Consider the following 25,626-nt stretch of genomic DNA (forward strand, 5'->3'; position numbering starts at 1 on the left):
AGAACTGTTTTTTGGAGCCCTGAAAATATGAAAAGTGCCACCAAGCTTTATCATCTCCTTCATGGTTGGAAGTTTCCTTACCCAGCAAAAGAAAACTTGAATCTGTCTGGAAACAATCAAAGGGTAGTGTGTCTCAGTTACTACAATGTACTCCTACTCCTAAAAGCCAGAAACTCAAAATGATTTCTCGCCTGATAGAGGATGAAACCTCTAATGACCTTTTCCTTGAAATTGCTCATCCCACTACCTAGATAGATCCAAGTTAGGCTACTCTAGCTGACTTTAACCTTACCCACATAGATATTGCCCCCCCAAGCATGGATGCAAACCTACATAATTTCCAGGTCATGGCCACCAAGGTAATGGAAAGAGTCATGAAGGAGAAGTTAGATAGAGAAGGTTTGAAGGCATTAGTGGATACTTTGTCCAAATGCCTAAAGTCATTGTTGAGTTCACCTCAAGATTCAGGCCTTGTAGAAGGAGTACATAACCTTGAATTAGTTGTAAATAAAGAACTGGTGGATAAGCTGTGATCGAATAGTCATTTTGCCAGGATTACCAAGGATTGGGTGAAAAGGATGAACGCTAAAGGCCTTGCATTAATCAATAACTTGAGTAGGTCATTCAATGAACTGATTCTAGTAGTGAATGTTGTATCCATGGAGATCAATAATTCTAAGATGGAAGAACCCTTGCACCAACATGCAAAGAAAGAGCTGCAAGAAATCGTGAATATGGGCATTAAGTGGCTATCACTAGTGGCGTGTTTCCTTCCAATGACACTATTTGCGCCACATGGCTTCAGAGTTTGGCTTGGAAGCATCAGTTCTTGCTACAAAACATCAAAGGGCATGGCAAGTTGTTGAAATAAGCTAACAAGATGCTCACTCAGGTGAATCAAGAGTTTGCTGATATAGGCTGCTAGTTAAAGAGGAAATATAATTTAGGATCTGCTACAGCTGATGAGTTGAAAGAGGAATTTCAAAATAATATTGACAACTTGGCAGACCCAAATGTATTCTACGAGGAGAAGCATGACAAGTTAGTAAGGAATGATGCATCCTTGATTCTACACGTGAATCATTATAGTGTTCATCTTAAAGGCAAAAGAAATCCAGAAGGGGAGGTGACAATGGGCTTTGCGAAACAAAAATGTGACCATTCTCAATGAGGATGGAACTCCAGGTATCCTCAAGGCTTTGAAGGATTTCAAGAGCCAACAAGCGGAGTAGCAGCCTACTTAGCCAGATGATACAATTGCCACGCAATGAAGCCATTTCTCATAATGCTATTTTTGTACCTTGCTTTAGTTCTATCCTGATTTTGTAAAAACTTAATTATGTTTTTAACTATTCTTTAAAAGAATCGGTTTCTTTTAAACTGTTTTACACTTTGTAAGTTTTAAATATGTTGAAATTGGAGATTGGAAGGGATCGACAATTTTTGGTTCCCCTTATGCTATGACATATGAGCTTCATTGTCTGTGTGCATCGAAGTTGTACTTTGCTTATGTTTGTTGTAAGTCTTTGAGTTTGCATGAATCTAAATGTGATATTCTCTTGAACGTTAATATTCACATGAGTGTTATTCATTTTTCTTAGGAAATCAATTGGTGTTCTTGTGTACCGATTGTTCTGGCCACACATTAGTTTTCAATCTTTGAGTGGGTGCTTATGTTTGAAATCTTCTTCTACATGTGATAATCTTTGTACTATTGAGTTTTGATCTTAAAGCTATACAAATTTAGTTTTTCAGTCCTTTGTTATCCGCGATTGTTCTATGGTGATAGGTAAACGTTAAAAACCTTTACTACTTTCTGGTTAAAAGTATACCTGATTTGTTTTATTTAATAATCCAAATTTGCTATCATATGAAGGGAATTGTACCTTTCCAAAATTTAGAGGGAAACTAATCAATATTTTTGTTGATACATGATAGCTTCGGTAAGATAAATGATTGAATGAGAGATAAGTGAAGTCTCTCATTCAATCATCTATCTCATGGATAGACTATGATAAGACTTCATTTATCATTCCTTTGTCTGATGATTATTATAATTGCTCTTCTATATGTTATTGCATTATCGGTTTTTCTTATACCAATAATGATGATGATCGTATGCGTGATCATTCAAACTTATGTTGATATTTACATATACGATCTTACTGTGATCGTATTCCTTGATTTGTATATATATAACCTTGCAAACAAATCCCGATTAATATTGGGTTCTAAACCAATGCATAAATACCGATTAGCATCGGTCATAATTCGTAATGCAGAAACACCGATTAGTATCGGTTGTATTTGTTAAATACATTCACACCGATTGGTATCGATAAAGTACGATTATGGTTTTGAAAAGACACGATCAAGTAATATCTTGATTGGCCATGCCTAATAGACATGACCGGTCAAGGTATTACTTGATCCCCTTGCTTGCATATATATATATATAGTATATACTGATCGGTGGATGTTTGAGAATCATCGAAATTATTAATGCTCTCTCTCCACCTGCAACATATAATATAATAATCAGATTTATTATATAGTGAATTGACAATTACATGAAAAATACAATCACATTATATATCTTGCTCATTGAATAGAAAATTGAAAACATTTACATGGTATCAGAGCTATAGTAAAATCGAACCTGTGGCTTTTCAATTTTGTGTAAAATTCAAGTCAAGAATATATCCAACATCACATTTCTCCAAATGGCCAGCACTATCAGATTCGAAGATAGACTCGGAGGAGGCGATGATTTATCAGCATGGAAGTTCAGAATTAAGATGATTCTAAGAGAAAATAAAGTTGAATCATTTGTAAAACTGAAACTACAAAATCTGAGACTGAACCTGACAAAGTGACATGGATAGAGGGAAATGAAAAAGTCATCAAAATCATAGTTGATGGGGTGAGGAATAATATTATGCCCATCATAAGGAAACATGAAACGGCCTACAACATGTTCAAAGCACTTGAAGATGCATTCGAGATATCCAATGCAAGTAGAACCTTGGCTTTAAAGAGAGAAATAAATCATATAGCTATGATCAAAGGGGAGTCAGTCAATGCCTACTTCATGCGGATATCAGCCCTAAGGGATGAGCTAGCAACCCTTGGATATGAGATCCAAAGCAAAGAATAACACTCATTTCTCTAGATGGGTTGCCTAGTATATGGTAAACGTTCGTCCAAGGCATCAGTGCAAGGGCTAAATATCCAAAGTTTGAAAGGCTAAGGGCAGACTGCCTCCAAGAAGAATCAAGGTTAAATAAGAAAGGGATCAAACAAAAGAATATAGATGAAGATCTCCAAGTCCTAAATACAAACTCCATTAAGAAAAGCAAGAAGAAACAATTTAGGAAGAGGAAAGGTCGTCAAGGCAAGAATACCTCCTAGAAGGATCTCTCTCATATTCAATGTTATAGGTGCGACAAATTCGGGCACTATGTTGCTAAATGTCCGGAAAGAGCTAAACAACAAGCCACATTTGCTAGAACTGGTAAATCAAAGGGAGGAGATGACTCCGAGAAGTATGTACTCTACTCGGCACTTACAAACGAAGCATCAAACAAGGCTAACTCATGGGTGATCGACAGTGGCTCAGCCAGACACATTACAGGGTTTAGAGAAGTGCTAGACTCCATGATAGAGGAGAATGATGAGGAAGTGACTATTGGAGATGACTCTACACATCCAGTCAGAGGAATTGGAACCTGGACCATCAAACTGAAGTCAGGCGTACTATATGTAATTATGATATTATGAGGTATTTAGGTGGGGATGGAGATGTTGACATGTGGCACACATCCCTCATGTTAGTTGTGTTGGGTCTCATAATATCATATCCCTACTTACATAACAATGATTTGTAACGACTTCCAATGAGCAAATGCACTAAAATAAATAATTTTGATTTATCTTTATATTTGAAAGTTGACATCAAATGATCAGTTATCAGTTATCAGGTATGTTTTGTATTTAATTGCTATTGATACTTTTCTGAGATTCTTTATGATATTATTTAGAGTATTTAATCAAATTATTCATATGCCTTCACTTGGGACATATTGTTCAACATATGATAATATGTTACACTTTTTCAGAAAGTAAACATTTGCTCTTCTTGTTGTATATTTTCAGAAGTAGTCTTCATGAGCACAACTAGCCGGGCACGGACATATCTTTTACATGGTTAATGTTTGGCTAAACTGAAACATTATCTGATATTTTTTATTTTCATTTGCAGCTTCAAGATGCTGGTTGCTGGGCAGATGCGGCAACGCTAGCTGCATCTCATCTCCAAGGATCTGATTATGCTAGGTTTTATTTTATGACTCTTTGTATTTCTTTTTCTTTTCGGAAAATTCAATTGCTTTCTTTCCTATTGTCTGCGGAATTGCAACATCGATTTGTTTTTGTGCTATATGTTATCTCTCTTTTGAATGTAATGCTTTCCTTTTAATATATGTTGTATTGTGGCCTGTAGGCAGTGGATATATAGGACATTTTCTGTTGACTCTCCCATTCACAACCAATGTATCAAGGATAGTGTAGATTTGTTTTTATAAAATTCACTTGAACATTTTAATATATCCTGCATTCTTGATACTGCAATGTTTTTAGTATCTATAATATGCTCGCTTACTTTTGTTTTGTATTCTCTAATTTGTGTTTGCCTCTGAATGCAGGTTATGAAGTTTCTTAAAGATAAACCACAATACAAAAATGGATAATGCAATAGACAATAATGGCAATGTAGATATAGATAGAATGACATCCAAATGCTCAATATTTAAAATACCCACAACTGAAAATAGCTTTCAGATTTAACAGAGTTTGAATAGCATTATATCATTTAAACAAGCAATAACCAGATAGCCGAGTTAGATCAAAATGTCATTACAAACATAACCATTTGCTGCTATTACAAATGAGCGTTACATTTGTTTGATATCAGCAAACAGGACTCCAAAAATGATGTGAAATAGACAAGAATATAAGCTCCAACGCCTCAAGCGATAGTAGGAGAGAAACCAAACCCTAGATGACCAAGCCCAAGAATTCCATGTCCCTCAAGAAGGTGTACTGCCAGCTATGGGGGAGGTGCAGCCAGCAAGGAAAGTATAAAATAACCAATTTTCTCAATTAAATCTGGTTTCCTTGCTCTCACAAAACTTCTCAATGAATCTTCTGATAACACAAACCAAATTCTCTCACTTTCGAGGTAGATGTCCTTTGTGAAGGTTTTTGTCCTCACAAAGCCCTTGGTTGAATAACTCCAAACCAACATAAATCCTGTTAACGTAATGTCCAAACCATGAATGCTGAAAAATGATTTCAAGAGGACCTATATATGTTCCTCAAAACCCCACGCCCCTTTCTAGATTTACAAAATTTGTTTTAATTTAATATCCCCATATGTCTCTCATGTAGGCGCCCATCCCTAGGAAACCACTTTAATTCATATCTAAAAATAACACCTTATATCCGCTAGGTACCAAGATAAAGTTACTTATAAAATTAACATTAAGTATTTTATTTAACTTTAGTAAATTAATGTTATTTAAAATAATATCGTTGGACATCATTAATCGCTAAATTAACATCATCAAATGCAATCACTGACTAACCCAAATTAGTTCCACTGCCATTTGACCAAGTCAATCTCTAGACCATCACTAAAAATATTAAAATGGACAAACTGTCTGAAACCACTCCTGAAAGTGTCATGCGAACTTAACCAACCGAGTCCAAGGCAACATATGAAGTATAAAAATCTCTTTGACAAATAGATCAACTGCCTACATTGTTGTGTATGTTGCTGAGATGGCAAGGAAACGTGCAAATTTTGTCAACCGGTCCACAACAACATAAATGCAATCCCTACCCTGTACCTTAGGTAGCCTGATGATGAAATCCATAGAGATGCACTCCAATTTCTGGTTGGGAATAGGCAAGGGCTGCAATAAACCTGCTGGGTAAGTATGTTCATTTATTTTGCTGGCATGTGGAACTTTCTTGAATATACTTAAGGACTTCGTTTATGAGTTCTTTCCATGTGAATGTTTCCCGGATCTGTGTATAAGTCTTGAAGAAATGCAGGTGACCAACCATAGGTGTATCGTTGAAATTTCTCAGTATCTTGGCCTTAAGCTTTGAATTGTTCACTAGATAAATTCTCTTCTTATACATAATCAACTCATTAATCACAGTGAATCTATCATGTTGTGTAATACCCTCAACAATACTTTTAGCCCATGAGTCCATATATTTCCTGAAATTAATTCCCTCTGATCAGCTGTGACCTCTACTAAAAAGCACAAGTGGGGTCTCCTGGATAACGCATCAAAAACCATATTTTGACAAAGAATATGAAAATCATAGACATGAGGTCTACGAACCCATTTCTGCTGTTTTTCATCAAGGTCCTGATTCGGGAAGTATTTTAAACTATTGTGAGTGGTCTTAACAATGAAGTTGCCTCCCACTAGGTAAGGTCTGAACTTGGCCATGGTATGCATAATGACCAACATCTCATTGTTGTATATAGAATAACTCTTTTCCATGCCTCTCAACTTCTTTCCTTGGAAGGCAATCTGATGCTAATCTTGCATTAGTACAAAACCTATTCCCTCTCTTGAGGCATCACACTCAAACTCAAAGGGTTTGGAGAAGTTGGGATTAGCTAAGATTGGGCAAGTACTCATCACCTGTTTGAAGTGATCAAAATATTGTTGTGCTGCACTTGACCACACAAAAGCCCACTTCTTGGTCAGATTTGTAAGTCCAGCTGCAATTTATGAGAATAACTTTACAAATCTTCTGTAGAATCCACATAATTGAAAGAATTCCTTGAGCTATGACAGATTTGTGGGTGTAGGCCAGTCAATAATTGCTTCAATCTTTTTAGGATCTAGCCTCGCACCTTTAGAAGTAATGATGTGGCCAAGGTATTGAAGCTTTGTCATGCCAAAATCTCATTTAGTCTCCTTGGTGTATGGTGACTCACTCTCTAGTATACTCTTTGCCTCAAGATTCCTTGTGTTCTTGCCAAGTTTTGCTGGAAATCAAGATATCATCAAAAACATAAGAACAAACTTTCTACGTTGTTTGGGGAAAACTTGGTTCATACATGTTTGAAAAGTAGTTGGTGCATTAGTCAAACCGGAAGACATCACTAGGAACTCAAAGTGACCAAAATAACACTTGAATGCTATCTTCTCTACATCTTCCTCCTTCATTCTAATCTGATTGTAGCCTGACTTCAAATCAATCTTAAAACATATAACATGCACCACGAAAGTCATCAATTAGCTCATCAATTTGAGCAATGGGATACTTGTTCTTGATAGTCTTCTTGTTCAGTGCTCTGTAACAAAAACACATTCACATTGTGACATCTTTCTTCTTAACCAACACTATAGAAGAAGTGAAAAGACTCTTGCTGGGTCTAATGTTTAATGTCCCCATATTTGCACTATTTTAATAATATCAATAAAATACTGATGTTGTCAAGGGGTGGCAAGCCTTGAACACCTACAGCCAGTTAGAAGGAAGTTAGAAGTAAGTTGTACATAGCAAGTAGATAGTTGGAGTAATAAAAGTATAAGGAAAATCGTGAAGTCTTATAACTAAGACAATTTTCCTTTAGTAGCATTAAGAGAAATAAGGGTGAGTCAAAATCCAAGATGAAAGGCATCTCCATTAGCACCATCGTCACAATAACCATCATAGCAAATGAAGATAGTAAGTAACATGCTCATAATATCATAAGGACCAATTCTCTTCCATGCTTACATTATACCATGTAAGGAGAGCATTTTCATTGGATTAAGTTAATCAATACCATCATTGACTGATCATACATAAAGATTATTAGAATAATATCTATCTCTTTGTGTTATTAATGGTCATTTAAGTTGTTTCTAATTTCGCCTCTAGTTAACAATTGTTTCTTTTAGAAACATCGTCTTTGTAACTCTATTTAAAGGAGCTTTGTCTCCTTGATTAATTGAACAACATCGATTCTTTGAAATCCATATGCTTTTGGATCTGTATTATGGTATCAGAGCCTTGGTTATTTTCGAAATAATTTTTCAATTAAAAATTCGTCATGAATTTTTAACAGATTTTTTTGAAAAATTTATTTGTTTATTTGAAATTGCTACTTTGGCAGTTCGTTTTGGCTGCAGCTACAAGGCTTTTCTGGCTATTTTCTGTCCTCTCCCGCGACCCGTCTCTCCTACATTTCGCGGAACCACGCGACGCGTTTTTTCCCGCCCCGCAGATTTTTTTTCTGCCATTTTTGGACGGAAATCTGCATTTTCGGCTAGGGTTTTGACCCTCCAAATTCAGTCGAAATTTTTTTTCTGAGTACAGATTCGTGGTGGGTTTTTCGAGATCTCAATTGGGTCGTCGTCAAAATTTTTTGGGTGCCTCGATTTTTGAGCCAGTGGATCCAGATTCTGATAGTAGATTCCTTTTGGGTTTTGCGCAAGGATTTCTGGGTTGTCTTCAGATTTTTCTGGGTCAGCCGGATTTTTTTCGAAATCCGTGCCATCCGTACTTCATTTTTTGAAGTCTGTACTTGCATCTGCCTTTGTTTCTGCAGTGGGATTCAAATTTTTTGAATTCCATACCAGCACCTCTTCTCAATTTTTTCGTTTTCCATGCATTGGGAAATGTGCAAGATGGCATCATTGACCAACTTGATGTTGGAAGGCAGTCAGGTTTTGTGCACTTAGCATCTTCTCAGTACCTCGTTTTTTGTGCCTCAAAAAGCGTGAAGATGGCTTATGGGCATCGATGTTTGTTTCGGTTTTTAATATTTTTTTTCCTTAAAAAAAGTCTCTGGGTTTTTAAATATTTTTCGTCCCTGTAAAAAAAAATCATGCAAGGGTTTATGATTTTTTCCTCAAAAATTGTACTTTGCTGTAGTCTGTTTTTAGTCACACCCGGAGTTGTGCGAACATCTGCACTAGTCTTTTGTTTGCAGTCTATTTTCGGGCATCTTGCTCATCTGCAATAGTTTGGAGGGTTTGCCGATTTATTCCTCAAAATCGTGATAGCTGTTCTTGGTGTGTCTCTGGGTACAAGGAGGGACAGTTCTCCAACATCAGGTTGGACGGTTGGTGTTGTTTTGGGTATCTCCAGAAGTTCTGCAGTTTCTGGGAGGGTTGGTGGCAGACTCATCTCAAGTGGCAGAGTTAGTGGCAGGCTCTTGTCTTTTGTTGCAGCGTGACCAGAGAAGAAGGGGGCAACCTTCTCTGTTGTTTCTCTTGGTAGTTAGAACAATGACCATTAAGGGAGGGTATTAGAATAATATCTTTCTCTTTGTGTTATTAATGGTCATTTAAGTTGTTTCTAATTTCGTCTCTAGTTAACAATTGTTTCTTTTAGAAACATCGTCTTTGTAACTCTATTTAAAGGAGCTTTGTCTCCTTGATTAATTGAACAACATCGATTCTTTGAAATCCATATGCTTTTGCATCTGTATTAAAGATAAGACATTATCGATGATAATTAGATTGGCAGATCAGCTAAGACAAATGATGGAGAAAGTGATGACATCGATTGAGTCTATTAAGCATCTTGACAAGTATCGATTAATGCTCCAAGACAGCAACTTGTATTAATGTTAAACAATATCAATGTAAGGACAAGCTGACTAATCAAATGATTGGTCATGAATATTGATAATGATTGATAAACAAGGAATTTTTTCAACATGACAGTTAGACAGTGAAAATGTTAATTGATAACATTTGGTACGAAACGTATTTGGTTGTGTTATGGAGAGGCATGATAAAGGGTGATAATGGCAGTGGTTAAGATAAAGATAGTGATTGGTATGATTGATGCTAAATTAGCGATTATGATTAGATAAACCAATTGTTATGGAAAGATGTGATTTGCGTAAGGGGAGGTATAATTATGAAAAGACGTATCTTTTAGAAGGCAGCCCTTCCATTGTCCAAAGATATATATTGGAGTTTGTACTCATAGAAGGATGACATTCAGAAACCTCTTATCTCTTATTTATATCCTTCATTGCATCTGCACGTAGAGCACCAGCCTCTTGGCATAATACGGTTGCATACATATAAAGTGATAATTAGAGACAGCACAATTGTTGCAAGTGCAAATCGACTACATCAGAAACAGCACCATTGTCACTGTTGCAAGAATATATATATTCATATCAGAGACAGCAATATATCGCTATAAGCGATATCATCATATAAATTGCATACATTTGAGCATTGAAATCAGAGATAGCAATTGCATCGCTCTATGCGATATTAGAAGTATTTGAAGTTCTTAAAGTCGGATCAGAAATACCAATTATTGCTATAGGCGATAGGAAGATAAGATAGGATAGTCTCCATTGTCAAATCAGAAAAGGCAATCATCAAAATCATCCTCGCATAATTGTATCAGTTTTTATCAGATATAGAAGTGATCAAAATTCCATATACATATATTTTTCTTTGAATAATATTATCATTTATAGAAAAAATCTTTTCAATTGCATATTTTACACATTCAAAGTGGTATCATAAATCATAATTCATAGTGACTTTTGAGACTTAAAGCAAAGAAGTCTCTTACAGTTGATCTTTGCAAGTTAATTGTACCTATTAAATAAGTTATAAAATAATGGGACATTACAGTGGTATCAGAGCAAGCATTCCTGCCAGCTTGTGAATGTTTATGAGTGACGAGGAACTATAGACCTATCAACGCAATCAGGCCGAAACTCTAAGGACAACAATTTAATATCCCTTGGTTAACTAGGAGTGGAAAATGATGAATTTTCTACCCAAGGAATATCGTCAAACAAATGTCCTTTGAAGTCATAAACTGCTGTTCTGTTTTTCAGAATGTTATAAAGGTTAACAACCACATTATTCTTCAAGGGAGAACAAGTATTAGTGATTTCTTGAGGAAGTATGGTTACCAAACATGCATATACAATCAAATTATGAAGTCTTAACACCAAATTGGACTAAAAATCAGAATGTTTGATTCGCTGTCATTATGTCAAATAGTTGGCATGTATCCTCAGAAATTGTAGGAAAAGATGCAACCTTATTATTCCTTGTATTCATGAGATAATAGTTCATTACAACGATCAATCAAAACATCCCAATAACCTCATACTTCTCAGCATGAGTTTTCAGAATATCTGCAGATATATGACAGCCATTGAAAGAAGTATTCAACTGAAAATATTCAAGGAGGTATTGATGCCAAATGAACCTGGAAGGAATCGCCAAGGCCTGAATTTGAAGAAGCAACAATATTGTAATGATTGAAGTCTCCACCAAGCTGAAATGAATTTTCTCCTAACATCGCCCTTGTTCTGAAGTAGGTGACAGCAATGGACAATTAACAGCTCCTAGCCCATAATTTAACTCCTAGAATGAATCGCTGTCCTCTTCTCAACAAGACGCCATTACTAGGCACCAAGTTTGATGCAAAGTCAAGTGTCTAGGAATGAATTTGCAGGTAAGGGAGGTCTGATACGGACGTGTCTTCAGATTTGATTTGCCAACAATAACTCCCCCAAACTCCTTCAAATCACACTTAAAGGAATTGCCCTTCTCCTCACATGAAATCACTAGCCTCCACATAGTCTTACCATGCTTTAAAGATGCACCAAGAGCAAAATCGGGATTTATGACAGTCAGGTATGTATCTGATTCTGAGTTTGATTGGAGTTCGTTCTGTCATCAAAACTCCTCAAAAAGTTCCTAAAAAGATCGCCTTGTCCTCCAATAAATTTTAGAACCATCAGTAGTTAAAATCAAAGCCCTAGTGAAAAGATATGGATGAAAACAAGGCATCCACGGGTCTGCAACTGAAATGAAAATAGACTTGAATCTGCCTCCATTAATCATCAATATGTATCACCTTAATGCTCAAAAGGAATTTACTGTCTTCTAAACACAAGTAGAATGCATTCACCTTCAATTATGACCCGTAAAGATTTGAAAATCTGAAGCAATCCACCTTCAATCTGATTTGAAACTTCAATGAGCTCAAGTGAGATGACTGAGATGTCACCTCCTCTATGCAACCCCTCGAGAGATCTTTCACCCTCTCAGTTATGTGATCAATTGGGAGTTTCCGTTCCCAACGACCCTTAGTCTGCAGACACCCACTAGGTTCTACAAAACCAATTAATTCTTCACTCCAAAATCCAAGTCTGCTTTCTCCACCATCTCCCTCTTCTATTTACATTTTTACATAACTCGTCATGAGACACCTTCTAGAAGGGGGTAGGTACACTTTATTCATTTTAATTAAGTGACTAATTTAATTATTATTTTATTGTTATACTTTAGTCACTTTTAATTAAACTAATTTAATATAAAGTCACTTTTTAATAATTAATTTATTTTAATGACTTAATAAGAAATTAATTTAATTAATTTCTCCTTATTACTCCTGTTAGCCTAAAGGCTAAAATTGGGGACATTACAAACAAACATGAAAGAACAAGCATGGGTGACGAATATTTAGGTAGGAAGATGGATCAATTCGTTGCCTATCAAAGAAATGGTCAATTAAGAATGGCTCAGCTGGTCGGAATGTTCACACAAACAGTGATCGACGTCACCTCAAATCATAACAACAATAATGTAAATCAAGGAGGGATTGAAGGATGATCAATTAATGGAATTCCATGTAAAGTTATTTCAATTTCAATTAAAGAACAAGTTATGAACTATGTATGCTATATATGGATATGAGGAATTATGTCAATGTCTAATAATTCTGATTTTTATCTGCAGGTCTGAAGGAGAGAGATCATTTAATATTTTCTATGTCTTCTCCAAATGAATTCAATTGGCATATATATCATTTAGGCAACCGGTCAATTGGTGTATTGACCGGTCATGCCTTTTAGGCATGACCGATCAATGCACCCATTGATCGGTGCCTTTACATTTATACCATTAACACAATGCTGATTATTGGTTCAAAAACCCCCGATAGCATATTGTAATATCACAATATAATGACTGATCTATTTAATGAATCGTTTCAGATAAACATCGATGATTCAAAGTGCACGATGAATATAATCCAACCGGTGCATTTGTTAACCAATGTTTAATGCCAAATGAAGCGGTGTATTCATTAAACCCGATAACAAATATGCTCGATATAATTAAGCGCGATAACAGATGTGAATCGGTGCCAATGTTTATGCATCCGATAGCAAGTATGTATCGGCTAATTTAACCCGATAACTTAATGATAAGCAATGTTTGTACAATCCGATAATCATATGTAATATAAATCAGACATGAAGCATGTAGATGAATAACAGAACAGGAAGGTTAGGAAGATCTTATCTTGCATAAGCTACCATGCATTAACACTCCCTCTTAGCTTTGGAAGATAGATAAGGCAACCTGCATCACATTTCCTTTTCATAACTAAGATAATGTCAGTCAGCAAAAATCATTTATACATGAGAAGTACCATCAAGACATATGATACAAAATAGAAGAACATCACTTGAGCATGTGAAATAAAGTATTATTTTAACATTTGATAAAAGTAAGAGAATCATCACCTGATCATGTGAGAAATCACCAAAACATGTGATCTGTAAGATTCATCAAGATATCACCTAACACATGATATCAGTATTGCCTAACACACAATACTTAAGGATAAGTCTATGAGAAAGGTTAGTTTCTCATCATATCCAAGTTGTGATAAGTGCAATAACATTTATAAATGTTTATCACAACATAGTCATGGCACATCCATGACTTACCAGAGATGCAACATGATCAATGGTTGAGATATCACCTACACGTGATATCAGTATTGCCTAACATGCAACACAAGGATAACCATATGAGAAGTGCTAAGTTCTCATCATATCCAAGTTGTGATAATGCAATAACATTTGTACAAATGTTGTATCACAACATAGTCATGGCACATCCATGACTTACCAGTGATCCAACATGATTACTGGTTTGACTATCATAAGATCATCACCTTATGATGTCTACATACAAGTGTTCAGTATCTGAGAGATCGTCACCTCTTAGATATGAACACAGGTGGCAAGAAGCCAAGAGATAGTCCAAACATGACAAAGAAGTTTACACCTTAAACATCTTAAATATATGTAAGTATAGATTACAAAGCAGATTATCTTTCTGTCATACCTAAACCCTTTCTGAAGTGATCAACCTTCACTCTGGAAAGTGGTTTGGTCAGAATATCTGCAGTCTGATCTCCTGTACACACATATTCTAACTTTATCACATTCCTGTCAACCATATCTCGTACAGAGTGATATGGAATCTCAATATGTTTGGACCTGTCATGAAATACTGGATTTACAGAAAGTTTTATACAGCTTTGATTATCACACTGAATGACTGTAGGTTTCATAGGTTCTCCAAATAATCCCACGAGCAATTTCCTTAGCCATACTGCTTCTCGGGCAGCCATTGAAGCTGCAATATATTCAGCCTCTGTGGAACTCTGAGCTACTGAACATTGTTTTCTGCTGATCCAGGATATCATGGCTGACCCTAAACTGAAGCAGCACCCTGAAGTGCTCTTTCTGTCAGTCACACTGCCAGCCCAATCTGAATCTGTAAATCCATGTAGATCTATGTCAACCTTTTCATATTTGAGACCAAGCTTTAGGGTACCTTGTAGATATCTCATTATATGCTTTACTGCAACCAGGTGTATCTCCTTAGGTTCACACATGAACTGACTTAAGACATTAACAGCATAGCAGATATCTGGCCTTGTATTTACTAGATACATCAGGGACCCAATCATCTGCCTGTATTGAGTGGGGTCAGTAGGTCTTGATTCTGCTGCTGCTTCTTTAAGTTTATGGAAGTTGGTTTCCATAGGAGAGGTCATGGGTCTGCAGTTTAGCATTCCAAATCTTGTCAATATGTCCAAGGTGTACTTCCCTTGGTTCAGTACAATATTATCAGAATTCTGCCATACTTCCATTCCTAGGAAGTAATGAAGAAGCCCCAAGTCTTTCATATCAAATTCTGTGAATAGATCTTTCTTGCATTGATCTATTAGGTGATCATCTCCTGTAATTAATAAGTCATCAACATATAAAATTAATATTAACATATCACCTTTATTTCTTTTGAGGTAGAGATTAGGATCTGCATCATTCTTAGAGAAACCCAGCTTTGAGAGATAGGTGTCAATTCTTTCATACCAAACTCTGGGAGCCTGTTTGAGCCCATAAAGAGCTTTCTTGAGTCTACACACATGAGACTTTGCATCATGAATTTCAAACCCTTCAGGTTGCTCTAAGTAGGCTTCTTCCACGATCTCGCCATTTAGGAATGCTGTCTTAACATCCATCTGATGTACCTTCCACCCCTTTGCTGCTGCAATGGCTAGGACAGCTCTTACTGATGTGTACCTGGCAACAGGTGCAAATGTTTCTTCGTAATCTATTCCTTCCTTCTGTGAGAACCCTCTAGCTACAAATCTGGCCTTGTGTTTTTCAATACTGCCATCTGCAGCATGCTTGATTTTAAACGACCATTTAGAAGACACGACAGACTTCTTGGTTGGCCTAGGAACAATCTCCCAAACATCATTCTTCATAATGGATTGATATTCTTCAGTCATGGCATCTATCCATACTTGATGTTTGAGTGCATCTGAAACATTGTTAGGTTCAGCTTTAGAGAGATCATTCATAAGTGCAACATAGTTGATGAATTTATTAGGCCTCTTGCTTTCCCTGAAGGTTCCTGAAGGAGCAGCGAACTTCTGAGCTTCTGCTATAGTTTTGGTGGCCCATAGTGGTCTTTTCTTGCGATTATCTATAGGTGGGTCTTGTGTTTCACTTATAGTTTCCTCAAGATACTCCTTCTGAAGCTCAGGAGTAGGTTCTTCTTCTAGGTTAGGAGTAGGATTATGAATTTCAGGTTCTATTGTATTTTGGGCCCTTTTGAAGGCTAAGTCTTCTTCGAAGATTACATCCCTACTGAGTTCAATATTTCTCTGCCCTTGTACATAGATTTTGTAGGCTTTAGAAGTTTCACTGTATCCTACAAGTATTCCCCTTTTTCCAGAGGGTTCTAGTTTTAGTCTTTTCTCTTTAGGTACATGAATATAGACCGGACACCCAAATATCCTAAGATGGCTGATATCTGGTTTTGTCTTGGTAAAGACTTCCTCAGGAGTTTTATCTTCAAGGTGTGAATGAGGACATCTATTTTGTATGTACATAGCAGTGTTAGTTGCTTTTGCCCAAAGGTTCAAGTTTAGATTTTGATCTAGTATCATGGCTTTGGCAGCTTCTACTATGGTCCTATTTTTCCTTTCAGCTAGTCCATTTTGTTGTGGATTATAAGGTATTGTCAACTCCCTCTTAATCCCAGAATTTCTACAAAAGTCTTTAAATAGTTCTGATGTGTATTCCCCCCCATTGTTAGTTCTTAAGGTTTTAATTTTGTTTTCAGAGAGATTTTCTGTTAATGTTTTAAACTCTTTGAACCTACTTAGGATCTCTTCTGATTCTTTACATTTCAGAAAGTAGATCCACGTCTTCCTAGAGTAGTCATCAACAAAAATTACATAGTACAAAAATCCCCCTAGCGAGGGTACGGACATAGGTCCACATACATCAGAATGAATTAACTCCAAAACTTTGCTAGTTTTCCTAGTACTATTCTGAAATGCATTTTTGGTATTTTTACCTAAGGCACACCCTTTGCATGCCTCTGAATGATATTGCTTCAACTTAGGTAGACCTGTGACAAGGTTTCCCATGGTTGACAAAGCTCTATAATTCAGATGGCCTAATCTCCTGTGCCATATTTCATTTGCATTAGTTGCTTCATGGATCAATGCTAGATTGGGCTCTGTACATAGCGCATACAAATAGCCTTGTCTTCGACCAATGACCTTAGCGTCTTTGATGGAGGATCTCTTTGGCCAAGCCAACACCTTGTTTTCCATGAAGGTCACTTTGTATCCTTGATCTTCTAGTGCTGATATGGAGATTAGATTTCTTTTGATGCCTGGAACATATAGTACTTCTTCAAGTCGTAGTGACATGCCTGACTTCAGTTTGATGGTGCAGGTTCCAATTCCTCTGACTGGATGTGAAGAATCGTCTCCGATGGTTACTTTCTCATCATCTTTCTCTATCATGGAGTCTAGTATTTCTCTAAAGCCGGTGATGTGTCTGGATGAACCACTGTCGATCACCCATGAGTTAGATTTGTTTGAAGTATGGCTTGTAAGTGTTGAGTAGAGGACATAGTTCTCGGAGTCATTTTCTTTTCTAGATTTCTTCACTTTTGCAAATGTGGCTTGCTTCCCTTTCTCCGGACAGTTTGCAACATAGTGTCCGAATTTGTCACACCTATAACATTGAACATGTGATAGGTCTTTCTTAGAAGTGTTCTTGCCTTGTTTAGCTTTTCTTTTCTTGAATTGCTTCTTTTTGTACTTTTTATTGATGTTTGTATTTAGGACTTGCAAGTCTTCATCTATATTCTTCTGTTTTATTCCTACCTTGTTCAATCGGGATTCTTCTTGTAGACAGTCATCTCTTAGTCTTTCAAACTTAGGATATTTGGACCTTGCACTGATGCCTTGGACGAATGTGCTCCATCCACTAGGCAACCCATCTAAAGCAATGAGTGTTAGTTCTTTGCCTCGGATCTCGTAGTCCAGAGTTGCAAGTTCATCTTTTAGAATTGATATCCGCATGAAGTAGGCGTTGATTGTCTCCCCTTTGTTCATGGTGATATGATTTATTTCTCGTTTTAGTGCTAGAGTACGACTTGCATTTGATATCTCAAATGTCTTTTCAAGTGCCTTGAACATTTTATAAGCCGTCTCCTGCTTTCTAATGATGGGCATTATATTATTTCTTACCCTATCCACTATTATTTTAATAGCCTTATCATTTCCCTCGATCCATGTGGATTTCTCGGTTTCATCTTCTGGTTGTGCACTTTCAGTTTGGACATATGAATCAACTTTGTTTTCTCTTAAAATCATTTTGATTCTAAACTTCCAAGCTGAAAAATCTTCGCTACCTCCGAGTCTATCTTCGAATCTGATAGCGTTGGCCATTATGGAAATGTGATGTAGTTTATAACTTAGTCCTTGAATTTTATCAAAATTGAATAGCCTAAGGTTCGATTACCTATGCTCTGATACCATGTAAAGTTATTTCAATTTCAATTAAAGAACAAGTTATGAACTATGTATGCTATATATGGATATGAGGAATTATGTCAATGTCTAATAATTCTGATTTTTATCTGCAGGTCTGAAGGAGAGAGATCATTTAATATTTTCTATGTCTTCTCCAAATGAATTCAATTGGCATATATATCATTTAGGCAACCGGTCAATTGGTGTATTGACCGGTCATGCCTTTTAGGCATGACCGATCAATGCACCCATTGATCGGTGCCTTTACATTTATACCATTAACACAATGCTGATTATCGGTTCAAAAACCCCCGATAGCATATTGTAATATCACAATATAATGACTGATCTATTTAATGAATCGTTTCAGATAAACATCGATGATTCAAAGTGCACGATGAATATAATCCAACCGGTGCATTTGTTAACCAATGTTTAATGCCAAATGAAGCGGTGTATTCATTAAACCCGATAACAAATATGCTCGATATAATTAAGCCCGATAACAGATGTGAATCGGTGCCAATGTTTATGCATCCGATAGCAAGTATGTATCGGCTAATTTAACCTGATAACTTAATGATAAGCAATGTTTGTACAATCCGATAATCATATGTAATATAAATCAGACATGAAGCATGTAGATGAATAACAGAACAGGAAGGTTAGGAAGATCTTATCTTGCATAAGCTACCATGCATTAACATTCCAAACCATAGGAGGGCTACAAAGAGTTCCTGAACCATGATACCCACTTTTACACCAAGGGTAGAACACCAAGAGGAAAATGAACCTTCTTTGGTAGATCTTCAAGACCAATTAAGGTGAGATTGTGCAATGTCCATATTGGACTAAGAAGGAATGCTGGGACTATTACTCCAATCTCCCCTTCTTACTGTGTCAAATGAATATGAATTAAGCAAGTAATGGAAGATAAATGAATATAGATGTTTCTCTGATATATACTCAATGATAAAATACATGCACCATGACAGTTATCTGATAATTGTAATGTCTGATATGCGGTTATGATAGCAATTGTAATATCTTATATGTAATGGATCCATACAATGTGGATGATGAATTTATAATTTCCCCTTGTAAATTTTGACTGTGGCAGAGTTGCTTAAGTGTTGCTTTGTCTAAATTCAGACTCGCTTTCTTTTGCGATCTATCCTCTCTTGTGACTCTCTCTTCTCCTTGGCACCCAGTGGCTCCTCTTAAACTTCCGATTGTTGTAGTGGGGCTTCTTAAATGCTGGTAATATAGTGTGTTGAATGACTATCGTCGATATTGATACTTATATCTTCTCATCAGGTGAAGAGGTATGTCTCTTCCAACGGATATCCATTTGCAAACGGATGCCCCTTGGCTTTGTGTCCTTTTGCTCTTAACTAGCCTGTAGTTGATCATATCACTTGGGGATTAACTACAACTTAACTAAACTTCACCCGATCTTTATTATTTCTCAATCCATTCAGTACTGTGTTGGGATCGCTGCCTTATTGTGGATGTAGATTGCTGGCCTGCATCATCTTCCATGGCAAAAAAGTGAAGCCTCAAGTTGAGACGATTTTCCAAGTGTTGTGTCTTCTTATTCATGATGGGGTCACGACCCAGCTCCCAATTGAAGAAATTGTTACTCACGGTGATGCACTGCGCTCCCAGATTCTTGTTTGGTTGGGGATATCACAGTCTCCCCCTTTTGAATTTGTGCTTGGCCTCAAGCAATTTAGGGCTCCCTCCACCTTGCCTCTTGTTCTTGGATGACCCTGCACATGTATTAGAAATTTCTATACAAAAAATATAGTTGTAATGTCCCCACTTTGAAATAGAATTTATTGGCAAATAATAATAATAATAATAAAATTAAAATTTACAAGAATAAAAATAAAATTAATATAAAAATTAAAATATAAAAGAATATAATTAAATATAATTAAAATTTAATTAAGTTAATGAATGATTAAAAGACATGGACTGAAAAGTTGTGACTCCCTCAACATGAAATATAAAAGGGAGAAAAGTACCTCATTTGAGGGGATAATTTGGGAAACAGAAGTGCAGATCTGATTTAAATAAGAACTGCAGATCTGATTGTGAAAGGTTGTGAACCTTTCAAAGGGCAGAAATAATGAAGAGTTGCACTCTTTCAGAGGGTGCTAATGGCAAAAGGGCGTGTCTCTTGCCAAAGGGCATACATGATGAAGAGGTGTGACCTCTCCCTCACATTGAGAGATATAAAGGAAAGGAATCAAAAGCATCCAGTGACATCACCATCAATCAGAGCAGATCAGAAGTGTTATTCAGTTACAGGCAGTAACATCTTTGTTCTTGGTGGTATGCATGGGGATGTGCTTAATATGTTCTTGTGCAGAATTTAATAGTAATATTAATATAGACTGCAATATGTATGACAGTGTAATAATGCCTTTCTATCACTAACTGTTCATAGGATGATTAAGTAAATTATATGACAGAGTTTGTAACACCTTTCAATCTCACCATCCAATCATGGAGGGAGAATACATGGAAGCAAGAGCACTAGGCTCTAGCAGGTATGCCAACCCCAAATGTGCCAAGAGGCCAAGTTGACAAGGTCCTTGGTGCTCTTGGGCTTGTTGGAAAGGGATAGACTCGAGGCACCTTGTGTGATTCCCCTTGAGCTCCATATGAGGATAGGTGTAGAGAGAGGAAGGGTTGTTGAATCCTTCATATACACTTTGCAATATATTAAGAATGACGAGTAAATGTTCTATCATGACATAATGGAAATGTTGTCTAATTTGTTGTGCAGGTTCCAGACCAAACTTTAGTTGACATTAGTGTCCTTCTGTTGTTCTCTCTATGTACTAAAAGTGTGATTCTAGGACAGAATATAAGAGGGTCCCATTAGGGGACATTACACTCGGTGACTTTCCTCTGTCTTATTTTGTTTCCATGTCATACATTCTTGCACATGCTTGAGAACATCCTTCTTTAGTCCTTTCCATGAATATGTTTCCTTGATCTGGTTGTATGTCTTGTAGTAACGCTGGTGTCCTACGAAGGGATTGTCATGGTATTCCTTCATGATCTTACTTTTCATTTTCGAGTGTCTTGGAAGGTATGCTCTACCTTTGTATAGGATAATGTGTTCCCAGATCTTGTATTCATCATTCAACATCTTTCCTTCTAATATTTCATTGCCCTGGGGATCTGTTGTGACCATTTCACACATCGCCCCATCGCAAATGGGGACCCCCTCTTTTTGCTTGTTTTTCGCTCGTTTTCGCTTTCGTTTTTAGGGTTTTGTTAGTCAGTTAGTTGTCTGGATTTAGGGCCAAGCCTTAGGGTTTTAAATTTTGCCTTTTCAAGCCAAAATCCAGTCATTTTTGAGAGCTTCTGAGCTTCTTTTCTAGAGTGCAAATTTTTGAATGTAATGATTTCGCCAAAATGGTCTAATTTTCAATTAGAATGTTCATACAGAGCTTAAACTTGTCTAAGTGTTGACCGTCAATATGAATTTTTGTTTGATTGAATATTTTGACCAAATTTTGACTTTTTTGAAGTTTGATCCTGGGCATTGGAATTGATTCGTTTTCGCCTCGTGAAGTGTTAAAATGTGAAAAATCTTGTTATTTTGGCCTGTAGGAGCAAAATCGCTCCTGTCCCTCAGTGAAGGACGGGAGCTCAATTTCAAATATCTCATCATCCTTGCAGAGTCCAGACAAATTTTACGTTTGAAGTGATGAAGAACGACGAGATCTTTTCATTGAATATAAATTGAAGACTTTCATGAGCACAGAAAGGTCTCCAGAAGGAAAATCGCTCCTGTCCCTCAGTGAAGGACCGGAGCTACGAATCAAATTTCACCTCGTCCTGGCAAGATTTTAATGACTTAGCAATTTGAGGACGTCCAAGGGAAGATGCTTTGCCAAATGAATATAATTTGAGATGCAAAAATGAAGGAAAATGACCTATATTGACTAAATCGCTCCTGTCCCTCTCCAAGGGACCAGGGCGAGGTACCTTGTAGCTCTCGTCCCTCTCCCAGGGACCAGAGCGATTTCCTCCATTTTGCAAAATCCAGACAAGGGTCAAGGCAAGTTTACGTTCAAAAGCAAGGAAGAACATGAGATGGACGCATTGAATACAAAATGAAGATTTTTTGGACGTCCATAACAGTGCTAAATGCCTAGTTCGCTCCTGTCCCTCAGGAAGGGACCAGAGCGATTTTTGATATAATTGCTTTTCTTGCAAAGTTACAAATGATGTCAAGGCATGAACGAATGGAGGGAAGAAGGACGAGTCCGTTGAATATAAACTTGGAACCAGGCAAAGTGAGATAGTGGCCACAAGGGAAGGATCGCTCCTGTCCCTCTCCAAGGGACCAGGGCGATGATGATGATAATACTCTCTATGCAAGTTCAAGGTCGTTCCTCCAAAGTTCAAGGTCGATCCAAGTCAAGACGAAGGGTGGCGAAGACATTTCAAAGCATATCCATCAAGTGCAAGGTTGTAAAGGTCATCACATGAAGGGAACGTGCACTCTAAGACCCAGATCGCTCCTGTCCCATGGAAAGGGACCAGAGCGATATCTACATAATGGCGTAAATTTCAAAAGGCAAACAAGTTTCGAGCAACCAAGAAGGTCGAAAGGACGTCATTTCACGCAATGAAGTTGATTGCAAGTTGGTACAAACAAGAACAAGCACATAATGATGAACTTCGCTCCTGTCCCTCAGGAAGGGACCAGAGCGATATTAGATGTTTTGATCAATTCATGCAGAATTCGCGTAAAGACAATATATTGCAATGTTCTGGAGGGTCCATGGTATGACAACAAGGTGATAAACAAGAGTTTTGAACGTCCAAACATCGCCAAATGGTGTAAAGGCCCCACATCGCTCCTGTCCTTTGGACAAGGACCAGGGCGATCCTATCAAAAGCGCTCATATTCCTCCAAAATCGAAGCAAGGCAAGGTTAAGCAAGACAAAGGACGGCGTTTGGAAAACATCACAATGAAGGACCGAAGGTCAAAAATGCATATTGAACGTGAAAAAATCAAGATCGCTCCTGTCCTTTGGACAAGGACCAAGGCGATCCTATCAAAACACTCGCGTTCCTTCAAAGATCAAGGCGAAATGAGGATAGGAAATGCGAAGGACATCGTCGGGAAGACGTTGCAAAGGAGATCGAAGTTTAAAAATCGCCAAGATCAAGGAGAAATGTGGATCGCTCCTGTCCCTCTCCAAGGGACAAGGGCGATGATCCTTATAACATCGAAGGTACCTTGCAAAAGCGAGTGGGACGTGCGCAAAGGACACAAGCATTGATATTTCGAAGATCAAAGATACAAGATGAACATGAAGACATGGAGATCGCTCCTGTCCCTCTTCAAGGGACAAAGGCGATGTTAGATAAAACACATGACATTCTTTGAAAGTCACGTTAAGACAAGGACGCACAAGGTTCTAAATGACGTTTGGAAGATGATACAAGGAAAGGATCGTACCAAAATGGAAAATTTCAAGCAAAAAACTTAGAATCGCTCCTGTCCCTCTCTAAGGGACCAGGGCGATAATGATCATGAGATGCATTTGCTCGCACAAGAGAGGCATTCAAATTCGAAGGACCACCAGATGATCGATTTGGGACGTGAAAATGAAGGAGTTGAACGTTAAAAACGCAAGAATCTAGACCAAAATCATGAATCGCCCCTGTCCCTCTCCAAGGGACTAGAGCGATGAGGTACGTCCCTCTCATTTTCATATTTTTGGCGCCAAATTAAACAATTCGAATTTCCTTAAATGCTAAATCGATTTAAAAATTGAAAATCTTATTTAAATTGGCATTTAATATGGCGTTAGACATTTATTAATTATTTTGCCTTATTTAAAAATCGAAATTTGCAAATAAAAAAACGCAAGGCATTAATAATTAATTATTTAATTAATAAAAAATCGATTTCAAGCGCTCATATATGGAAGTCGGCCTTGTTATGTCATTGCAAATCATTTAAAAATCGTTTGAAATTGTTATATTTCATCAAGTCGGCCAAAGAGATAAATCGATGAGAGCGCTATATATAGGGGGGTGAAAACTATTATTTTCACGTCATTATTTTACCTCTCTACATGCGAATTAAGGAAGACGAAGGAAAGTGTTAAGTGTGTTCAAAGATAGTGCGAATATTATCCAAGGTGGTGCGAGTTTCATTCATCCAAGGGTGGCGCGCTTAGTTATCAAAGGTGGTGCGATTCCAAACCAAAGGTGGTGCGAATTTGAAGATCACGCCTAAGGCGAATTTGCTAAAGGCTTGGAGATTTATTTGTGCGAACTTGAAGATCCATTTGAGACCACGTCAAAGGCAATAATTGAAGATCACGTCCTGTCCAGAGGTGGCGAAGTCAATTTTGAGGAGATCATATTGAAGATTACTTTATACCTCAATTTTGCCTAGGCGAATTTTGTTTTTGCATTCTAGAGTTAGTTCTCTATCGAGGTATGGCGATTTATTGTTATTGTTTTATTCATTCCTCGCCATATTTCAAATTTTGAAATTTTGATTCTTGAATTTCTCTTAGCTCAATCGTTGTATTTTAGGAAATGATAACTCTAGAGACTTATCATGAGGTTTCCTAAAATTTATCTCTCTTAGTTACGTTATTTATTGCAAAATCTATTTCTTATAATGAAATGTTGTGTAGGTATGGCGACTCCAAAGGCGGGAGCATCCACCAGTCGCTCGGCTCTCATGAAAGAAGATCAGAAGACTGAAGAAGTGGAGACCAAGATCGTGTCCAAATGGAGCAACATTGGAGATACCAACTTGGGGAACTTTAGCACGAAGAAGTTCCGAGAGGTCCCTTACATCGGCAAGCCATCACCTGTCGCCCGAAGAATAATAGAGAGTGGCATCATTAAGGCGGCCGGTTTTCCTCCAGCCATTCAGTGCCACGAGTTGATGATCGAGTGTGCCCGTCATTACAATCCACAGTCCAGGACAATTGTGTCCAATGAAGGAAACACTTTGGCATACCTTTCAGAGGAAGCCATAAGTGAAGCCTTCCATCTTCCAGAGCACAGGGACATGATATACAAGAGCATTGAAGGAGCCAGATCAGTGTACGATGATGATCCAGATGCTTGCCTAAGCATAATCAACAAGAACTGGCTACTTAAGAGTCGTCCCCGTCTGAGCAAAGTACCGAACACACCACACAGGATTGATTTCCAGGAGGAGTACAGAGATTTGATCACCATGCTCAACAGAGTTACAGGAGCACCTCATGCCTTCTATTTTGAGAAATGGATGTTTTACTTCATCCAGGTGATTGTTCAAGGGAAGGGTACAATACATTGGGCTAGGATAATTAGCCATTGCTTAGACATACAGTTGAGAAGACTCAGGGCCA

The 25,626-nt window shown here is 37.4% G+C and overlaps 1 protein-coding gene across 5 annotated transcripts in view; it reads left to right on the forward strand.

Annotated features, from left to right (window-relative positions):
• Positions 1-25,626, forward strand: part of LOC131031599 (uncharacterized) — a 250,528-nt gene that overhangs the window by 211,697 nt on the left and 13,205 nt on the right. For all 5 annotated transcript variants that reach the window (XR_009103063.2, XR_009103062.2, XM_057962752.2 and 2 more), the window contains one exon: positions 4,262-4,335. Coding sequence is in view for 3 of the 5 variants with exons in the window: in XM_057962752.2 (XP_057818735.2) it covers positions 4,262-4,335 (74 nt within the window). In the remaining 2 variants the exon portion in view is untranslated. The remainder of the gene's footprint in view (positions 1-4,261; positions 4,336-25,626) is intronic.

This window comes from Cryptomeria japonica, chromosome 2 (assembly GCF_030272615.1).
Source record: "Cryptomeria japonica chromosome 2, Sugi_1.0, whole genome shotgun sequence".
Taxonomy (NCBI): Eukaryota; Viridiplantae; Streptophyta; class Pinopsida; order Cupressales; family Cupressaceae; genus Cryptomeria; species Cryptomeria japonica.